General features: G+C 38.7%; 1 protein-coding gene across 1 annotated transcript; it reads left to right on the top strand.

Annotated features, from left to right (window-relative positions):
* The first annotated feature begins 14,803 nt into the window (after nucleotides 1-14,803).
* On the top strand, nucleotides 14,804-16,962 carry LOC140977677 (uncharacterized). The gene is made up of 4 exons (XM_073442422.1): nucleotides 14,804-15,631; nucleotides 15,743-15,920; nucleotides 16,172-16,306; nucleotides 16,760-16,962. Exons 1-4 carry the CDS (start codon nucleotides 14,804-14,806, stop codon nucleotides 16,960-16,962), a joined length of 1,344 nt encoding a protein of 447 aa, XP_073298523.1.
* Nucleotides 16,963-19,515: the final 2,553 nt, after the last annotated feature.

Below are 19,515 nucleotides of genomic sequence, written 5' to 3'. Positions count from 1 at the left end.
CCCCTTGGATTGGTGTCAGAGATGGGACAGCCGCCCACATCTTATTCTGCTAGTACACTTGAGTGTGATGCTCATATCGAGGTGATCCGGGTAGAAAGTCTCGCGGAAGCTTGCATGAGAGCCTAGGCGCCGAATAGCCCGAGGAGAAGACGTCCCAGGCATTCAACTGCTCGGATTCTGGTGACCCTTCTTGTACATTCTCCTCAACTTGAGCTATCCATCCGGTGTCCCGGGTCGTCCGTGACCCGGGCACAATCCATACCCCTGACCCGGGCACAACCCATGACCCGGGCTATCCCGGAGGTATCATCACTCCCTCCTTAAATAGTCAGGCTAGAGTCATACTCGCTGTCCCGATTAGTCTTCTGTGCCCGGTCAGAGAAAATACTTTGATAGAAAGATAATCAATTCCATATTATAAAAGCATCGGGCTTCATGCATCCCGGAGATGAGAGGAAGTGCCGGGAACTCATATCTTCCGGCCTTGACATAATGTTCGAGGTACGGAGCCCCAAGCAAGGGTACGAATCCTTGTACTTAATGAGCAACCAGGGTACGGATCCCTGGGTCTTAGAATGGTCGAGGTGCGGAGCCCCGAGCCAGGGTCTAGAGCCCTGGACTTAATAGATGACTTGGGTACGGGTCCCTGGACTTAATGAGCAACCAGGGTACGGAGCCCTGGGTCTGGTCTTGGAGTGGTCGAGGTGCGGAGCCCCGAGCTAGGGTACAGATCCCTAGACTTAGCAGAAGACCGAGGTACGGGACCCAGGGCCAGGGTACGGGTCCCTGGACTTAGCAGATGACCGAGGAACGGGTCCCCGGGCCAGTGTACGGGTCCCTGGACTTAATGAACAACCAGGGTACGGAGCACTGGGTCTTGGAGTGGTCGAGGTGCGGAACCCCGAGCCAGGGTACAGAACCCTGGACTTAATGAGCAACCAGGGTGCAAAGCCCTGGGTCTTGGATTGGTCGAGCTACGGAGCCCCGAGCCAGGGTACGGAGCCTTGGACTTAATAGATGACCGCGATACGGGTCCTCGGGCCAGGGTACGGGTCCTTGGACTAAATGAGCAACCAGGGTACGGAGCCCTGGGTCTTGGAGTGGTCGAGGTGCGGAGCCCCGAGCCAGGGTACAGAGCCCTGGACTTAATAGATGACCGGGGTACGGGTCCCTGGACTAAATGAGCAACCAGGGTACGGAGCCCTGGGTCTTGGATTGGTCGAGGTGCGGAGCCCCGAGCCAAGGTGCGGAGCCCCGAACTTAATAGATGACCGGGGTACGGGTCCCCGAGCCAGGGTACGAAGCCCTGGACTTAATATAAGATGCCGGGGCCTCATGTCTCCCGGACTTTAGATCAGGTACCGGGGCCTCATGTCTCCCGGACTAAAGATAAGATGCCGGGGCCTCATGTCTCCCGGACTTAAGATAATATGCCGGGGCCTCATGTCTCCCGGACTTAAGATAATATGCCGGGACCTCATGTCTCCCGGACTTTAGATCAGGTGCCGGGGCCTCATATCTCCCGGACTAAAGATAAGATGCCGGGGCCTCATATCTCCCGGACTTAAGATAATATACCGGGACCTCATGTCTCCCGGACATAAAAGATTTTTGTTTCTCCTGCTGTATTAGTTTTATTAAAAACCAAATCACTAACCTCGAAATATTGAATCAGAATTCATTTTCGGTATAATGAAAACTTCTCTAGCTGAGCTAAATTAGGTGACAAATATAGCTGTATGCTACTGAGTGCATAGTAAATACTTTTCCACGCCAATCCGGAATAGCTGCTGAGCTTCGAGCCCATATGAAAATCCACATATAAGATCTGAGTTCCGAGCTGGTCGGACTTATTTTCGAATGGAAATCATAACTACGTCTTGAGCTCAATTTCCCAAAGACGGCGCCAATGATGCGATCCGGGTGAAATTGATGAGCCGGGTCGGGTGCTCCACCGGATCTGCTATCAAGATAATGAAGGAAATAAGAGCAGTGTGAGAGATGGCTTTCCCTGTGACCTGCAGACAAGGAGATGAACTCGTGAATGGGCGCCGGAGGGGTGTCCGGTGTGGCCACTCCGATGCTTAAGTCAGTGAATGACTCAACAAAATACCAATGTAACCAAGTGATGGTTGTGATATTGGTGTGAATGAAAGAGTAATAACATGAGCACTGAATGCTAGTGTTTTCAATATCTCAATAGATGAATAAATGCAAAGAAGGAACCTGATATTTATAGTAGGAGAAGTAATGATGACCTCGTTCTTCGTGCTACCTACTAATTATAGTAGGGAGGCTAGTTGTACCCTATATCCTGACATGTCAAATCGTATAATAGTCACATCTATCCCACTTAATTTTGTCAACCCCTTGGATTGGTGTCAGAGATGGGACAGCCGTCCACATCCTATTCTGCTAGTACACTTGAGTGTGATGCTCATATCGAGGTGGTCCGGGTAGAAAGTCTCCCGGAAGCTTGCATGAGAGCCCAGGCGCCCAATAGCCCGAGGAGAAGACGTCCCATGCATTCAACTGCTCGGCTTCTGGTGACCTTTCTTGTAGATTCTCCTCAACTTGAGCTATCCATCCAGTGTCCCGTGTCGTCCGTGACCCGGGCACAATCCATTCCCCTGACCCGAGCACATCTAGTTGTAGATCCCTCGAGCGCCATCACCTCATCAATCATTATTACCTACACCAGTCTAAAGACTCATGCAAGTTCATTCTTTTTACGTATGCCCAAAACACATGTAAGAGTCATATTTGGCCACAAACCATAGAATCATCTAAATACCAAAATAATTTTCATATACGTTAAGGTATGTTTTAAAAATATATTTTTCCACATAAAATAAAAATAAATTTAAACTTCTTAGGTAAATGAAAAATTAAGAAAACTTTATTTTTAATTTAAAATTCAAACATTTAAAGCATAAAATTAATGTAAAAAATATAATTTAAAATACAATTTTGATGTCAAATTAAAATAATTTCGATTCATGTAATATAAAAAATTGGTTAAATAATCTTGCTATAAACTTAAAATACGGGTTTCCAAAGCATTTAAATACATGAAAGTAAGCTGTCAAGACCTCATATCCCGCTGCCCGATTTCGTACTACACTGCCTCGACGCCGTACCACACTGCCCAGCACTGTAGCACGATGCCCAAGCACTGTAGCACGTGTCGCGGAGTTTACGCACGCTGACTGAAACTATATTACCTCTTTTTCCCCATTCAGATGCACCTCAAGCGACTAGTGCACATAAAAACAGTACATATATTTATATTGTTGGAGTATCGTTTTCTTGTACTCAAAGCACTGTTTAAAAATTTTAATTTTGATATTTAAAATAATTCTTGGACGTCATATGATTTATAACATCCATAGGGTGTTTAGATCTGTTTACCTTTATGTATTTAACGTCGGCTCCGAATATTTCAGTTTTTAAGCGGATATGTAATGTCCCGAAAATTTGAAGTTCAACGCGAACCACATGCATGCAAGTTATCAAATTTCTTATGTGTTTTAATAAAATTATTTTAATTGCATTAATTAAATTTTGTAGGCATGTTTATGTGTTTGAAATATGGTTTTCTATTAGAATGCATAAAACTGTGTTTTAAATGTTATTCGAGATGTGATCGAGGAATAGAAACTGAGGACCTTATGAGAGAAAATATTTTTATTAAATAATTATTTTAATTTTTTAATGTGTGGTGTATTTTAAATCGATTTTTTGAAAAATGAGGTGTTTTTATACGCCGAGTCGTCTTTTAAACCGGTAATCGATTTTCGATGAAAATAGAGATTTTTTGATAACTTGGCTAATATTTTCACAAACTTTCATAAAAAAAATATTTTAAATATTATCTAATGGGCCTAGTATACCATGATTAATGGGCCTAAGCTTGCACATTATGTTTTAATTCAAATAAAAGCCCTAAAACCATACCCACAAACCCGATAACCCACGCCCCCTCACCCTAAATCATACTAGGACTCTTCCTTTAGCATTCAAGCACACACACCACACGTAATTTGTGAGAGGAAGCCACAGTTTGAAGAAAAAATCAACAAGTCCCCCTCTACGTCGACGTTCTTCGCATCTCAAATTTTTTTCGCGCGGAATAAACGCAAAGGCACGCCTTAATCTTCTTGTTTCTCATCTATCACACCATATTATGTGTTTTTTGTAAATTTGCATGAAAAATATGTTACCTTGTATTTATTTTTGTTTTTATGCCATATTATGCTTAGAACATGTGTTTTTACAATTCAAAACTCTTGGTAATACTGCACCAAGGAGGCTGCCATAGTAGGGACGTGAAAAGGGATCAAAATCACAATTTTTAGGGGCTTTAAGGGTCATGGTTCAAGGCTGGAATGAGGGAGGCTAAGGGCTGCACGACTCGAGCGTTTAAGGATGGCTAGCGCTCGGTTTTGAGTGACTTAGGAAGGGAGGTTGTGCGAGGTGCTGTCCAGGCGAAGGGATGGACTTACGAGGGTCCCAGCCTTGAGCCAAGGCGGTCCACACAAGGCTGGAAGAGCAGGAATGTAATATCCAAGCCTGGTGAACGGTACAGTTTAAGATTTCGTATGTTTATGGATTATTTGGTTAAGATTAAGTTTGATTTAGATGTTAAGAGTTGTGATTATGCGTCATAGTATTGTTGGTTATTATTGTTTTGTGGTATTGTTGATATTAGTTGATGAGTAGTTGTGTTGTATCAGCGTTGCGATTCGATTTTTGTTGCATAGAGTGGTTTTGGCCGAGAGCAAACCGCACCCGCAGTGATTTTTTTAGCGCACCCGCGGTCTTTATTGCAGAATTTGTGGAATTGCCGAAGAGGCACCGCACCCGCGGTGGGTTAGGTACCGCACCCGCGGTCGTCGCTTTCAGAAATTTGGTTGAGGTGCCGAAGGCACATCGCACCCGCGGTGAGGTATGTAGCGCACCCGCGGTGCATGAACAGTAGAAGCGTGTTTTCGAGATTTAAGTGATATAATGCAAGAGTTGGTTCATTTTTCTCATTTCTTCTCCCATTTTCTCGGTTCTTTCTCTCAAGGGGAGGTTAGGGTTTCATTTCCTTTCTTTGATTCAAGCTACTTGTTGGATTATTGAAGTGTGATCAAGGTTCTTGTGGGTTCAAGGAGTTAAGGTAAGCTTGTGGTATAGTTTATTCTTTGTTTTGGTGTTGGGAGAAATCATGGGTTTGTTGATGGTGTTGTTTTTATGAATTTAATGGTATGAGTTTGTGATTATTGGGTTATTGATGGTGCAAATTATGGTTTATTGTTGTAGGTTGTGTACCAAGGGTATAGATTCAAGGTTCCAAGTGTTGTAAGTGGAATTCATTTCCTTGTGCTCACATGATAATATATGTATTGTGTTTCAATGGTTTTAAAGTGTTATTCCCTTCCATTTGATTCATGCTATGTATTAATACACCTTGTTGTATATTAGAGACATTCTTATGTGTCAATTATGTTAAAGGGAATACAAAAGAAAATAGAGTCTTCAAAGTGTTTGTTTTAATGCCAAAGAGAGAATTCAAATGTTTTATTGGATTGATAGATACATAGTCAGAGATTGCATGCAATTAGTTGATCAACGACCATAGGCTTATATCCCTCAGAGTTATCGATGTATATCGATGGGATATAGGTACAGAGACAGAGTTACTATATAGATATCAATCCAACAGAGAAAAGAGAAATACCATCGTTATTGTTATTCATTCTATGATATTCATGTTTCAGAGTTGATGGTATTTAATGTTTTCAAAGCCATGTTTTCAGAGTGTGATATGTACATTGCTATGTAAGAGTTCCACTTGCTGAGTTTTATACTCATTTCAGTTATTTCATGTGATGCAGATAAGAGCGACGAGCCGGGACGTTGATTGAGGCCGGAGTCATATGCATATAGAGATGGAGGAAGGAAAGATTATTTTGATAGCATTTTGGACATGATCATAAAAATGATATTTTGTTTTTTGTTGTATCATTTGATTGATCATGTGTATACTTTTGACTATATGGAAATGTATTTTAAACTTTCTTTCCTTCAAGAAAAAAAATTGTAAATTCCGCTGTTATTTTATGAATTCGGGTCAGAGGGTTACAAGGAATAGAGGAGGAACACGACTAGGACTCTTTCAAGCTCCGGTCGCGCATTTAAGATGAACCCTGCACGTTTACGTGCATGGGACATGGGGGCTGGCCTAAGGGGGTCCTAGAGGGTTCGGCCTAGGTCCTAGGAGGGTTGATCAGGAGCTGGTTGTGGGGACCCGGACGCTAATTCATTTCTTAATCATTCTGGGGAATAATTCAATCAATTAAGATAAATTGGGTCTAAAATTTTTTTTTTTAAAAATGCGGAACGTAATGGAATCCTTTTAATATACATATCAGTATAAAAGTACAAATCTGGTACAACGTTCGACAAAGTCAAACTATGGTTCAACTACTATATATCAAGTGTTGAAACCTATCTACTTCTGAATCCGGATCACCACGCTAACTTGTCTTCTTTCTCATCCTTTTCTTGACCCTGATCCTGTCCCACCTGTTGTCATGCACAAATACAAACAAGACAACAGCCGGAATATAATCCCAGTATAAACAATGTATATATGCAATGCATAAAGTCATATACACAAGCATAAACCATGTATCACAAAACATAAATCATAATTTATGACACATTAGTGAATACAGATAAAACTCTTTGACTCGGCATATCAGACTCAACTCATCTCTAATCTAGGGATCTCGGTTCCTGGATATTACAATATACCGAATCTCCGCGATTGGAATCGATCCATTCCTAAGCAACATCGATATAAATCAAATATCCATTGTCTTGGCATAACCGCCATAGACTTGGCATATCCGCCAATGCCTACTCTGACAATGTGCAATGGGCCAATGATCACTCTATCATAATCTGGCACCTCTGTCAGCGACTCTCACTCAATAGCTATCTGCTATTCTCTGCTTCTCTATAAATCAATAGACTAAGCATATTCATTCAAATAATACAACAGTATGAAAATAATAACATACAAGTATGTGGTTTAGGGAAACTCAAGTCCAATCTGACTTAAGTCAATCTCCCGGATAACATTGATTTATACCTTTCTTTCGTTGGTTTCTGACTCAGTCACCGTCTCGACTCGAAGCTGTCAATATCAATCTGAAATGACATATAGAATAGGCACAATATCAATATTCAACTCAACTCAGATCTGTTCTGATCAATATTCAATCTAATTCAATATCGACGGCATAACGGTACAATATTGATATCCCCGTCAACTCAGATAACAATATATATCAATTAAAAATCATAACCAATATCCAATATAATCCATAATCTCATAAATCTGAATAATCTCAATTCTATCTCTGAAAAATCATAACAAATGTATAAACAATCTGTTCTTCAATCTGTTCTCGGTTCTACGATGCCTACTATCTCAAGAACATCATATATCAATCCTATCCGATTCTGACAATATCATAATTTCAAACCATATCAAAATTCAATAAAACTTACGTCTAGTTGAAGCTCTCGTCGATAGAAACACAATACTGAAGTCGGATTGAAATTCTGATGGGCGGATCTTTCGTAAACTTCAATTTCCTCAAATAAAAGGCGTAAGGATTTTTCACACAATTCTTCTGACCCTTTCTCGTTTTTTTGTTTGCTGAATTCTGAGGAAAAATGTTTATATATATCAAATTGCATGATAAAGAAACGTGGCTCGATCTTTAGTCTGACCGTCTCGCGCATATGCGCGACCTCTCTCGGCGCATATGCGCGAGACCTTCTGGTCTCGACGTTTGCACATTCAACAGCCCCGCATATGAGCGCCCTAACACCGCGCACATGCGCCAATAGTTCTGTCCCACCAGTTGGTCAGCTCATCAGCCCGCACATATGCGCGCACCCTCTCGGCGCACATGCGCCACAATCTCTGGAATCAATATTCTGAAATCCAGCCTCTCGCGCATATGCGCGCCCTGTCTCGCGCATATGCGCGAGAAGTTCTGTCTCGCACATACAGCTCCCGAACAAATGGCGCATATGCGCGCACCACTTCCGCGCATATGCGCCAGAACCTTTGGCCTCACTTTCATCTTACTCATACTTGATATCAATTCATGCCTCGGAATGGTCCGTCTATCATCATATCAATTTATCAATAAATCATCTCACAGATTAACAGGATAAAAATCTCGGGCATTACACTGGTCCAATCGGTTAGGGTCTAGGTTTGAAAGTTTGGAAGGTGGCATGAGTTAGGGTTCAATCCATATAGGACAAAAATTTCAGTAGCGAATCTAAGTTGATCGAGGGTCTTAATTGGCTTGATTTGGGTTGTATATGGTATAGTTAGGTGTTAATAAGCTTTGGTTCAAATTAGGGGAAGTTTGGTTAAGTATCGAGATCATACGAATCAAAACCGGGATGTACGTCTAAGCTTTAAATACGAATTGGGAAATTAGTCGTGAAGCTTAAGTTCATATCTGAGAAATATTTATGGGTGCATTTTAAGTTGTTATGTTAAGTTTGGATGGATTTGGGTCGTCGTTTTAAGGTCTAAGGATAAATTGAGAAAGTTAGTGTTTTAGGGGAAAAACAGTCATTTTACACATGAAAAATGTTAGACGTCCTGGCAATGCCCTAAATGCTGTAATAGATGTTAAATGTTTATTTTAAACGTTTATGAAATTTTATGATGAAACGTTAATGCTAAAAGACATGTTGCTTGCTTGGTTTAAAAGAAAAATGATTTATATATGCATAAATTTTTATAAGTGATGGAAATATGAAAAGTTGAAGGAGGTGAATTGATTGTGACTAATACGATGATATGATAATATGATGATATTAAAGCCAAAGCTCAGTTGACAGGTGAAAGTGTCGTCGATATCCCCGCCGCCCAGTACCGTGGTAATACGTAGATGGATCCATCGACCTACAGCTAATACAAAAGGTACAATTAATTAAGGATCTGAATTCAATGAAAAGGGAAACGTATACGTATATGATGAAAGGAAAAATTATATGATGAAAGGAAAATGTTTAAGTTTATGTTCATGAAAAGCTATTTTATTAAAAGTATTTTCATTGTTGCTTGTGAATGTATATTTATTACTTGCTATCATGATTAAGATTCGCTGAGTCAATAAATTCACTAGGTGTGATCGATGCAGGTGAACTTGATATTGATGGAGGTCTTGATGGTTGAACTAGCTGGCCTGAAGATACACACATCCTGAGGACCGTCGCTAGTTTTTCGCAAATAAAATTACGTTTATGATTTATGATTACTTAAAGTTTTCATGTCTTATGATGCTTTTGAGAGGATGTTATAGTTAAATTTATTTTTGAAATAATGTTAGTTTAGGTTGGTTGACGTTTACGATTTTATGCTTTGAATTACTTTCTTTTGGATTTTCAATTAATAGGATTGATTGTTTTTTTTAAATGGTATAAATGTATTTTAAAAATATATATGTGTTTGTTTATTTTTGGCCGAAAGCATAGGAAGAAAAAAAAATTCTAGTACATTTTTAAGAAAAATGAGTAGTGGACGTTTCAGTTGGTGTCAGAGCAATGTTCCTGCAAAAGGACGTTGTGCCACCGCCAGTTCCGGAAAGCTCTGTCGTCAAGCCTCAAGTCTGTAAGTTTAAATTTTTTTAATGTTATCACCTACATGTTTACATGGTTTATACGTTTAAGCTACATGTTTGAATACCTTTTGAAGTTAAATAGCATTTATGTTTAAGTTTGCATGATAAATGATTTTTATGATTGAACATGCATGGTTGCATGATTTTTTTTTTATATGCTAAAAGATTATATGCTTTAGAATTCTATGCATGTACGATATGAAATAAGGAATTATATGATTTTCACGCATTCTGGCTTTGTAGTGGAATTGGACATGTTAAGAATTTGGTTAATGGGCGTTAGGAAAAGTTGAAAATTATTTGACTCGACTATATTGATTTTTGGGTTTTAGTACTGATGTTTTACTTTTTGGGTCATAAGTTAATCATGAAGATTATGAATGCTTTTGGGACATGTAGATTTTTTAAGAAAATATTGATGATTCGTGGGTACTAAGTGAGTTAATTTTTAAGAATTACATATATGGAATAATGATTCGAATACTGCGTCGATCTTTAGTAGTATAAAAATGTATAATTTGGGATTTTAGGTTTTGATAGAAAGGTAAAATTGGTTATGAGAATTGATTTTGGGTTAATAAGATTAAAATTATTGAACTTTATGTTACGAGAAACCTATAGAATGGAAATTAAGAATGCCAAGAACTTATGGGTTAATTGTAGAATTTTCGAAATTAAGGACCAATTGGATAATTTTCGAGGAAAGTGGGAATTAATTTTGCTATGGTTAAGGAATTTTGGGACTAGTTTAGCAATAAGTGAGAATTGAATGGTTTAAATGATAAGAATATCCGATGATTTAGGCTTGAAGGAATATTTAGAACCTTGAAATATCTTGGTTATAATGTTATAAGGAATAGTAATCAAGGGCATTGTAGGATGAATCAATATTGGGCTTGAAAATCTATAAGAATATCCGATGATTTAGGCTTGAAGGAATATTTAGAAACTTGAAAGATCTTGGTTATAATGTTATAAGGAATGTTAATCAAGGTCATTATAGGATGAATCAATATTGGGCTTGAAAATCTAAGCGTTAGTGGAATAATATTGTGGTGAATTAAGAATTTAGAGTGATGACAATTTAAGATAAAGTTGATCAATTAGTTAAGTTATATGATTAGACATTAAGTTAACATATTTTTGGGAATTTAAGTTTGATGTATCATAAGTTTTAGTCATAATCTTAAGAGTTTAAATTATACCTTTGTTAGGGTTAAACTTTTTTTGAAAGTTGGGTATGATTGATGGTTATGTTATTTGAAAGACGCATGTAAGAAGTAAGATAGAAACCATGTCTTGAGGAATTTTCGAAAGTCATTAAGAAACTTGGGATTATGTAGATATGTGTTTTGGAATTTTGTTATCTAAGACTATTTGAGTTGTGTAAGTTTGAATTACAAGTTTATGAGATAGGTGTTTATATGAAAATTATGGGTGAAATTTAAGATTTGCAGCAATTTTACGTTTAGGATGTACTTGTAAATAGTTATGTTAGTTTGGTGCCATAAGATAAAGATTCGATTCAAGGATCTTAGACTAATATTATTATGAGATTGATATAAGGTTTAAATATTAAGTGTATTACCCAGGATAGAAGTCGATTAGTAAATTTTGGTGCTAAGATCTCTTAAGTTGAACAGCATAAATGTTAATATTTGGATTTAAAGCCTTATCATACCTTGACTTCAATAAATTTAAGAAATGAAGCTTTTGGGATTTTAACGTTGACATATAATAGGTTGATGAACATCTTGGGTATAGTATAAGGAAAGTAAGATACGATAAGTTTGAACCTCCATTTGTAATAGTAGAAATTGTGAGAAAAGTCAAAATTCGAGGTTAAAATAAAATAGAACTAAGTCATCATAGGTCTTTTTAAGTTGCGATTCGCAAACGAGGATCTTGAAAGAAAATTTAATTAGAATTGAGGAGACATAAGGACAGCCTAAAACTTATTTTTATCAGAGTGGCACAGCGGAAGCGTGGATAATTGAAATACTAGAATTAAGTCTAAAATTTTTAATTATTGAGGATAAGTGAATTTCGGGGACGAAATTCAATTTAAGGGGGGTAGATTGTAATGTCCCGAAAATTTGAAGTCTCACGCGAACCACACGCATGCAAGTTATCAAATATCTTATGTGTTTTAATTAAATTATTTTAATTACATTAATTAAATGTGGTAGACATGTTGACGTGTTTGAAATATGGTTTTCTACTAGAATGCATAAAACTGTGTTTTAAAGATTATTCGAGACGCGATCGAGGAACAGAGACGGGGGACCTTATGAGGGAAAATATTTTTATTAAATAATTATTTTTAATTTTTTAATGTGTGGTGTATTTTAAATCGAATTTTTGAAAAATGAGGTGTTTTGAGGTGTTTTTATACGTCGGGTCGTATTTTAAACCGGTAATTGATTTTCGATGAAAATAGAGACTTTTTGAGAACTCGGCTACATATTTTCACAAACTTTCCTAAACAAAATATTTTAAATATTACCTAATGGGCCTAGTATACCATGATTACTGGGCCTAAGCTTGCACCTTTGTTTTAATTAAAATAGAAGCCCTAAAACCCTACCCTCAAACCCGATAACGCTCGCCCCCTCACCCTAAATCATACTAGGACTCTTCCTTCAGCATTCAAGCACACACACCACACGTAATTTGTGAGAGGAAGCCACGGTTTGAAGAAAAAATCAGCAATTCCCCCTCTACGTTGATGTTCTTCACATCTCAACTTGTTTTTGTGTGTTTATTGACATGCCTTAATCTCCTTGTTTCTCATCTATCACATCATATTATGTGTTTGTTGTAAATTTGCATGAAAAATATGTTTCCTTGTATTTATTTTCATTTTTATGCCATATCATGCTTAGAATATGTGTTTTTACAATTCAAAACTCTTGTTAATATTGCACCAAGGGGGCTGCCATAGTAGGGACGTGAAAAGGGGTCAAATTCATAATGTTTAGGGGCTTTAAGTGTCACAGTTCAAGGCTGGCACGAGGGAGGCTAAGGGCCGCACGACTCGAGGGTTTAAGGATGGGTAGGGCTCGGTTTTGGGTAACTTAGGAAGGGAGGTTGCACGGGGTGCCGTCCAGGAAAAGTGCTGGGCTCGTGAGGGTCCTAGACTTGAGCCAAGGTGGTCCACGCAAGGCTGAAAGGGCAGGAAAAGAGGAGGCGCATTGCTAGGACTCTTCCTAGCAACGACCGCGCGTTTAAGATGAACCTCGAACGTTTAAGTGCATGGACCATGGGGGATGGCCTAAGGGGGCCTAGAGGGTTCGGTCTAGGTCCTAGCAGGGTTCGTTAGGTGCTGGTACAATCGGTTAGGGTCTGGATTTGAACGTTTGGAAGGTGGCATGATATAAGGCAACAATATCATTAGCTAATCTAGGATTGATCGAAGGTCTTAATTAGCTTGATTTAGGTTGTATATGGTATAGTTATGTGTTAATAAGCTTTGGTTGAAATTTGGAAAAGTTTGGTTAAGTTTCGAGATCATACGAGTCAAAACCGAGATGTGCTTCTAAGCTTTAAATACGAATTGAGAAATTAGTCGAGGAGCTTAAGTTCACGTTTAAGAAATATTTATAGGTGAATTTTAAGGTGTTATGTTAAGTTTGGATGGATTTGGGTCGTCGTTTTAAGATCTAAGGATAACTTTAAAAAGTTAGGGTTTCAGGGGCAAAACAGTCATTTTACACCTAAAAAATGTTAGGCGTTCTGGCAGTGCATTGAATGCGGTAATAGATGTTAAATTATTTATTTTTATCATTTATGGAATTTTATGATGAAACGTTAATGCTAAAAGACATGTTGCATGTTTGGTTTAAAGGAAAAATGATGTATATACGCATGAAATTTTACAAAGAGAGTAGAGACAGAGAGAGGACGTACTACTCGGGCTCGTCAGCGTCAAGAGGAGTTCAACGACAAGCAAGAACGATACATCTCCAAGCTGCATAACACCATGGATTGACTGCAAGACAAAAATAACTACTTGCATCTGGTGGTAGAAAATATGGAAGAAGAGGAGGAAGCACCGATGGAGGTGGTCGGTGACGACAGCGATAGCGAGGACGGAGATATGATAGATTAGACTAGATTAGTATTATGATTGTAATAAAAATATGATTGGAAAATTATTAAATGTAACAACTTATTTCTAAATAAAAAAATTTTATCTTTAAATTATTGCATATTTGAACATTGATGAGTATTTTTATCAATAAAAATGATTTTTTTTGTTTCTTTATAGGAAACAAAGAAAAAGGATCCTCAAAGCATTACAAACGAAATCCAAAAACAGCTCTAGGAAAAAGAAGTAGAAATTAAAACATTGAAAGATAAAAATGACAAACTCGAGAGGGATAACTACCAGTTAGACGGAAATAACGTATGCATGAAGGAGGATCTTCGTGAGGCTAGAGAAGAAGAGAAAATATTGCGCGATGACGTTAGACGCTATGCTGCTTATCATCTAGAATCTGAACGTCAACACGAGATCACCAAGCAAGAGTTGAACAAAGCGCAAGATATGATTTGGACGCTCCAAATCCGAGATGATAGCCTTCTCAAAACACAACACTGCCTTAAAGAGCGGATTAAAGAACATGAAATCAATGAGGCAGTAAACCAATCGATAATACAAGAGCTTCAAGATCAAGTGAATAACCTCGATGATCATAACACACTGTTGCAAAACCACATTGATCAACTACAGAATAATATAATCAACATGGAAGATCTCGTGGAAGAACTTGAAGAAAACCCCATTGAAGAAGAAGAAATTAACGAAGCAGTAGGAGACGGCGAAGTAATAGACGAGTAGAGAAATCCCTAGTTTAGGCATCGATTGTAATCATTAGACTAATCATTGATTGTATGAATTTCAAAAAAAAAATTATTTAATGAAATTATTTCTTTGATTATGCATTGTTTCAAACAAATTAATAAAATATATGTTTATAGGAAATGGCAGGCAGACCACCCAAACACAATCGAAACCCCCGAAGAGTTATCAAAACGAGAACGAAAATCCACAATCACCACCGAGAGTGAACCTCAGTCGAGAAGATATGATGGCAATAGCTACCATAGTAGCCGCCACATTGCAAGGAATTGTGAATCCCATTGCCAATGCCATCCAGCCGCCATCAGAACCACAACTACGAGGAATCAGATATCATTATGAATCCCTCAGGAAGAATCGAGTCCCAACTTTTGATGGAAATCCAGATCCAGAAGTCAGTCATAACTGGCTTAAGAATGTTGAAGCTCAGCTGCATTTATTGGAAGTACCTGAAGAACTTAGAGTGGAGGTCGTGACCCTGTTTCTGGAAGATCGAGCAAGAAAGTGGTGGGAAACAGTGTTACCATCTTTGGCTGAGGTAGAGCAGATCACATGGCAAACCTTCCGGAGAGAATTTTTAAAGCAGTATTATCTAGTAGAGTTTGGTCTGAAGAAACTAAGTGAATTCAAAAACTTTAAACAAATATCAGACATGACAGTGATGGAATACACCTTAAGGTTCAATGATCTGGGAATCTATGTTCCAACTATCATGTTCGATGAAACTCTGAAAATGCACCAGTTCAAGAAAAGGCTAAACAACCGAATTAAATCGGCTTTGGCGGTATTCAGGCCAAGCAATTTTGCAGATTTGATGGGCGCGGCAATGAGCGCGGAAACTGATATCAAACTCCGCGAAGAAGAAAACAAAAACAAGAGACCTTTGACTAGTCAGTCTGCTCAGAGTGGCCCCAATTTAAATGACCAAACTATTCAAGAGACCCCTCGAAAGGAACCTTTAGCAGTGTTGGCCATAAGGAAGGAAAGTGGTGTTATACTTGTCGACAGAATCACATTGGGGAATGTTATAAGAAAACGGGCGCTTGTTTCAAATGTGGTAAGGTGGGTCATCGAATTAAAGATTGTCCTGACAACAAAGACAAAGGGGCGGGGACCCGTCAAACAAAATGAAAACAAGACTAATGCTCGAGTGTATGCAATAACCTAGGAAGAAGCTGATAACGCCAATGAGGTGGTGGCAGGTACTGTTTTACTCAATGAAATACCTGCATACAATTTGTTTGATTGTGGTGCTACGAACTCATTTATGTCTAGAAGATTTGCTAAGAAACTAAAACTTGAGCATGAAATTCTTAGTGAACCGTTAAGAGTGGCAACACCTGCAAGTAAAACAATTGAAACTCACAAGGTGTATCAAAACTGTCTAATTTGTATCAGTAAACAAATTTTTGAGGCAGAATTGATTCAACTCAATATGATTGAGTTTGACATCATTCTTGGAATGGATTGGTTAGCTAAAAACCATGCCATAGTATACTGCCAAAAGAAAAATATTAGACTTCAGACTCCGACTAAAGAGGAAGTCATATATCACAGAAAATCCAAAGAACAAAAATCTCTGTTATCTCCTCACAAGCATGGAAGGCCATAAAAAGAGGCGAAGAAATTTACCTGGCAATGATCAATGAAGCCAAAGAAGAAGATGCTCCAAAGTTAGAAGATATTCCAGTTGTTCAAGAATTCCCAGATGTTTTCCCTGAGGATTTACCGAGTACGATACCGGACAGAGAAGTAGAATTTGAAATCAATTTGGTCCCTGGTGCTGCACCAATTTCAAAGGCACCATACAGAATGGCTCCAGCAGAATTAAAGGAGTTAAAGGAGCAATTTCAGGAATTATTGGACAAGAAGCAAATTTGACCTAGTGCATCCCCGTGGGGAGCCCCGGTCCTGTTTGTAAAGAAAAAGGACGGGAGCATGAGGGTATGCATTGACTATATGGAGTTAAACAAGATCACCATAAAGAATAAGTACCTGCTCCCAAGAATAGATGATCTTTTCGATCAGTTAAAAGGAGCCAAGGTTTTCTCAAAGCTCGATTTAAGGTCGGGCTATCATCAGCTGAAAGTCAAAGCAGAGGATATCTCCAAAACCGCTTTTAGGACTAGGTATGGTCACTGCAAATTCACGGTATTGCCTTTTGGTCTAACAAATGCTCTTGCAGCATTCATGGACCTTATGAACCGTGTATTCAAGTCATATCTTGATAAGTTTGTGGTTGTTTTCATAGATGACATCCTGGTTTACTCATCAAGTGAGGAAGAACATAAAGAACATCTGCGTCTCACTTTGCAGACACTACGAGAAAAAGAACTCTATGCCAAAATCAAGAAGTGTGAGTTTTGGCTAAAAAATGTGCATTCTTAGGCCATATAATCTCTGAATTAGGGGTGTTAGTGGACCCTAAGAAAGTAGAGGCAATCAAAGACTGGCCTCAACCAAAAACAGTAACCGAGGTAACAAGTTTTCTGGGTTTAGCTGGCTACTATAGAAAATTTTTGGAAGGATTTTCTTCGATAGCCATTCCTCTTACCAGACTTACTCAGAAGAATTCGAAATTAATTTGGAATAAAGCATGTGAGAAGAGTTTTGAAACCCTGAAGACGAAACTCGCAACTACACAGTGCTAATTCTTCCTGAGGATGGCAAGAACTTCACAATATACAGTGACGCTTCAAAGGGAGGGTTAGGGTGTGTGCTTATTCAGGAAGGTCGAGTAATTGCCTATGCATCACAGCAATTAAAACCTTACGAGCAAAATTACCCAACTCACGATCTTGAGTTAGCGACTGTCGTATTTGCGCTAAAGATACCTTTATGGGGTAAAATGCGAAGTATTTACTGATCACCAGAGCCTAAAATACATCTTCACACAAAAGAAACTAAACATGAGGCAAAGAAGGTGTATTGAACTTCTGAAAGATTATGATTTATCAATCAATTACCATCCGGGTAAGGCAAATAAAGTGGCAGATGCTTTGAGCCGAAGGAACATTGGGAAATTGAGCTTATCTTCTCTATCAGTGCAACCATGCTTTCGAAAAGCAATCAAATTGAAGCAAAGCCAAGATTCCTCTATCCTTAAGATTAAAGAACAAATTCAAGAAAGAAAGGCTCCAGAATTTTAGATCGAAGAAAATGGTGTTCTCTGGATGAAAGGACGGTTGTGTGTGCCAGACGTCGAGGGGATTCGGGAAGAAATAATGGCCGAGGCACATAAATCAAAATTTTCAGTGCATCCTGGAAGCACCAAGATGTACCGAGATCTGAAAAATAATTATTGGTGGAATGGGATGAAGAAAGACGTAGCGATCTTTGTTGAAAAGTGCCTAACCTGTCAACAAGTCAAGGCAGAACATCAACGACCTGGAGGACTGCTGCAACTACTAGAGATACCCAAGTGGAAGTGGGAACAAATCTCCATGGATTTCGTGGTAGGACTACCGAAATCAAGACAAGGTCACGATGGGATCTGGGTAATCATTGACAGACTAACCAAATCGGCACATTTCTTACCGGTTCGAATGAATTACAATTTGGAAAAATTAGCTACCCTGTACATGAACCATATAGTGAGATTACATGGAGTTCCGACAAGCATATTTTCTGACAGGGATCTAAGATTCGTATCACGATTCTGGAAAAGTTTTCAAAAGGCTATGTGAACCAAAGTCACTCTCAGCAAGGCCTATCATCCTCAAACTGATGGCCAAACTGAAAGGACAATTCAAACCCTCAAGGACATGTTGAGGGCATGTGCTCTGGATTTTCAAGGCAATTGGAGCGAGCAGTTACCTCTGATAGAATTTGCTTATAACAATAGTTACCATAGCAGTATTGAAATGGCTCCGTATGAAGCATTGTACGGGAGAAAGTGTTGATCACCTTTGTGCTGGGATGAAGTCGGAGAAAAAGCTATCACTGGACCTGAACTTGTCCAAATAACAATCGACAAAGTCGTTATAATCAAAGAAAGGCTCAAGACAGCTCAAGATAGACAAATGAGTTGGGCAGATTTAAAGAGAAGACCCTTGGAATTCGAGATCGGTGAAAAGGCGTATGTTAAAGTCTCTCCTATGAAAGGAGTGGTTTGATTTAGCAAGTCCGGAAAGCTATATCCAAGATATGTAGGATCATTCGAGATAATAGAGAAAGTGGGAACTCTAGCCTACCAACCGGCTTTGCCACCGGATATGTCCAAAATCCACAACGTTTTTCACATATCACAACTGAAGAAATATATCCCAGACCCAAGTCACATACTTAAAGTGGCAACGCTGATGATCGAAGGACACTTGAACGAAGAGCTGAAGTAAGAAGAAGTCCTTATTTGAATAGTGGACACAAAAGATCTAGTGTTGAGACACCGGACAATCACATATGTCAAAGTACAGTTGTCAAATCATACTGAACGGGAAGCAACCTGGAACTAGAAGAGAATATGCGCACACAATACCCTCATCTATTCAAAAGACCGAGCTGATCCAAGTTTCGAGGACGAAACTTTCAAAAAGGAGAGTGGGATGTGAGAACCCGGAATTTCTGAAGCAAATCATATAAGAAATAAAAAAAACTCGAAATTAAGCTTAAACTAAGCTCAAAACTTACATTCTAACTATAAAACTCAAATATTAACTCAAATTTTCAGCTAACTTGACTAGGAGAAATAACTCCAAAGCTCGGGGATTAGCTCCACATGAAGCTATGCAATAAGAAATCGCATCAATTGAAGAGTCGTCACCAGTAGAGTAAAACCCCAGCTCATGAACTCAAGATTTCAGCTCAAAGAAGCTCAACCATGCTTGTCCTAAAAGAACCAAAAAAAGAGTTAAAGGAAGAGCTAAAAGATTTGGACAAACTTATTATGAAAAAGATGACCTTTGAGTTAACTAAGAAAGAAGCTAAGGGAAGAGCTAAGAG

Source organism: Primulina huaijiensis, chromosome 5 (assembly GCF_012295235.1).
Source record: "Primulina huaijiensis isolate GDHJ02 chromosome 5, ASM1229523v2, whole genome shotgun sequence".
Taxonomy (NCBI): Eukaryota; Viridiplantae; Streptophyta; class Magnoliopsida; order Lamiales; family Gesneriaceae; genus Primulina; species Primulina huaijiensis.
Note: the sequence above shows the minus strand (reverse complement) of the source record. Positions and strands in the feature narration are given on the sequence as shown.

Excerpts from the sequence above, each read along its gene's own strand:
- LOC140977677 (XM_073442422.1), top strand. The coding sequence starts at position 14,804 with ATGGCAATAGCTACCATAGTAGCCGCCACATTGCAAGGAATTGTGAAT. Across the intron at positions 15,632-15,742 it reads GGGCGCTTGTTTCAAATGTG|GAAGAAGCTGATAACGCCAA; the intron begins GTAAGGTGGGTC and ends GCAATAACCTAG. Across the intron at positions 15,921-16,171 it reads AAGAGTGGCAACACCTGCAA|CATGGAAGGCCATAAAAAGA; the intron begins GTAAAACAATTG and ends TCTCCTCACAAG.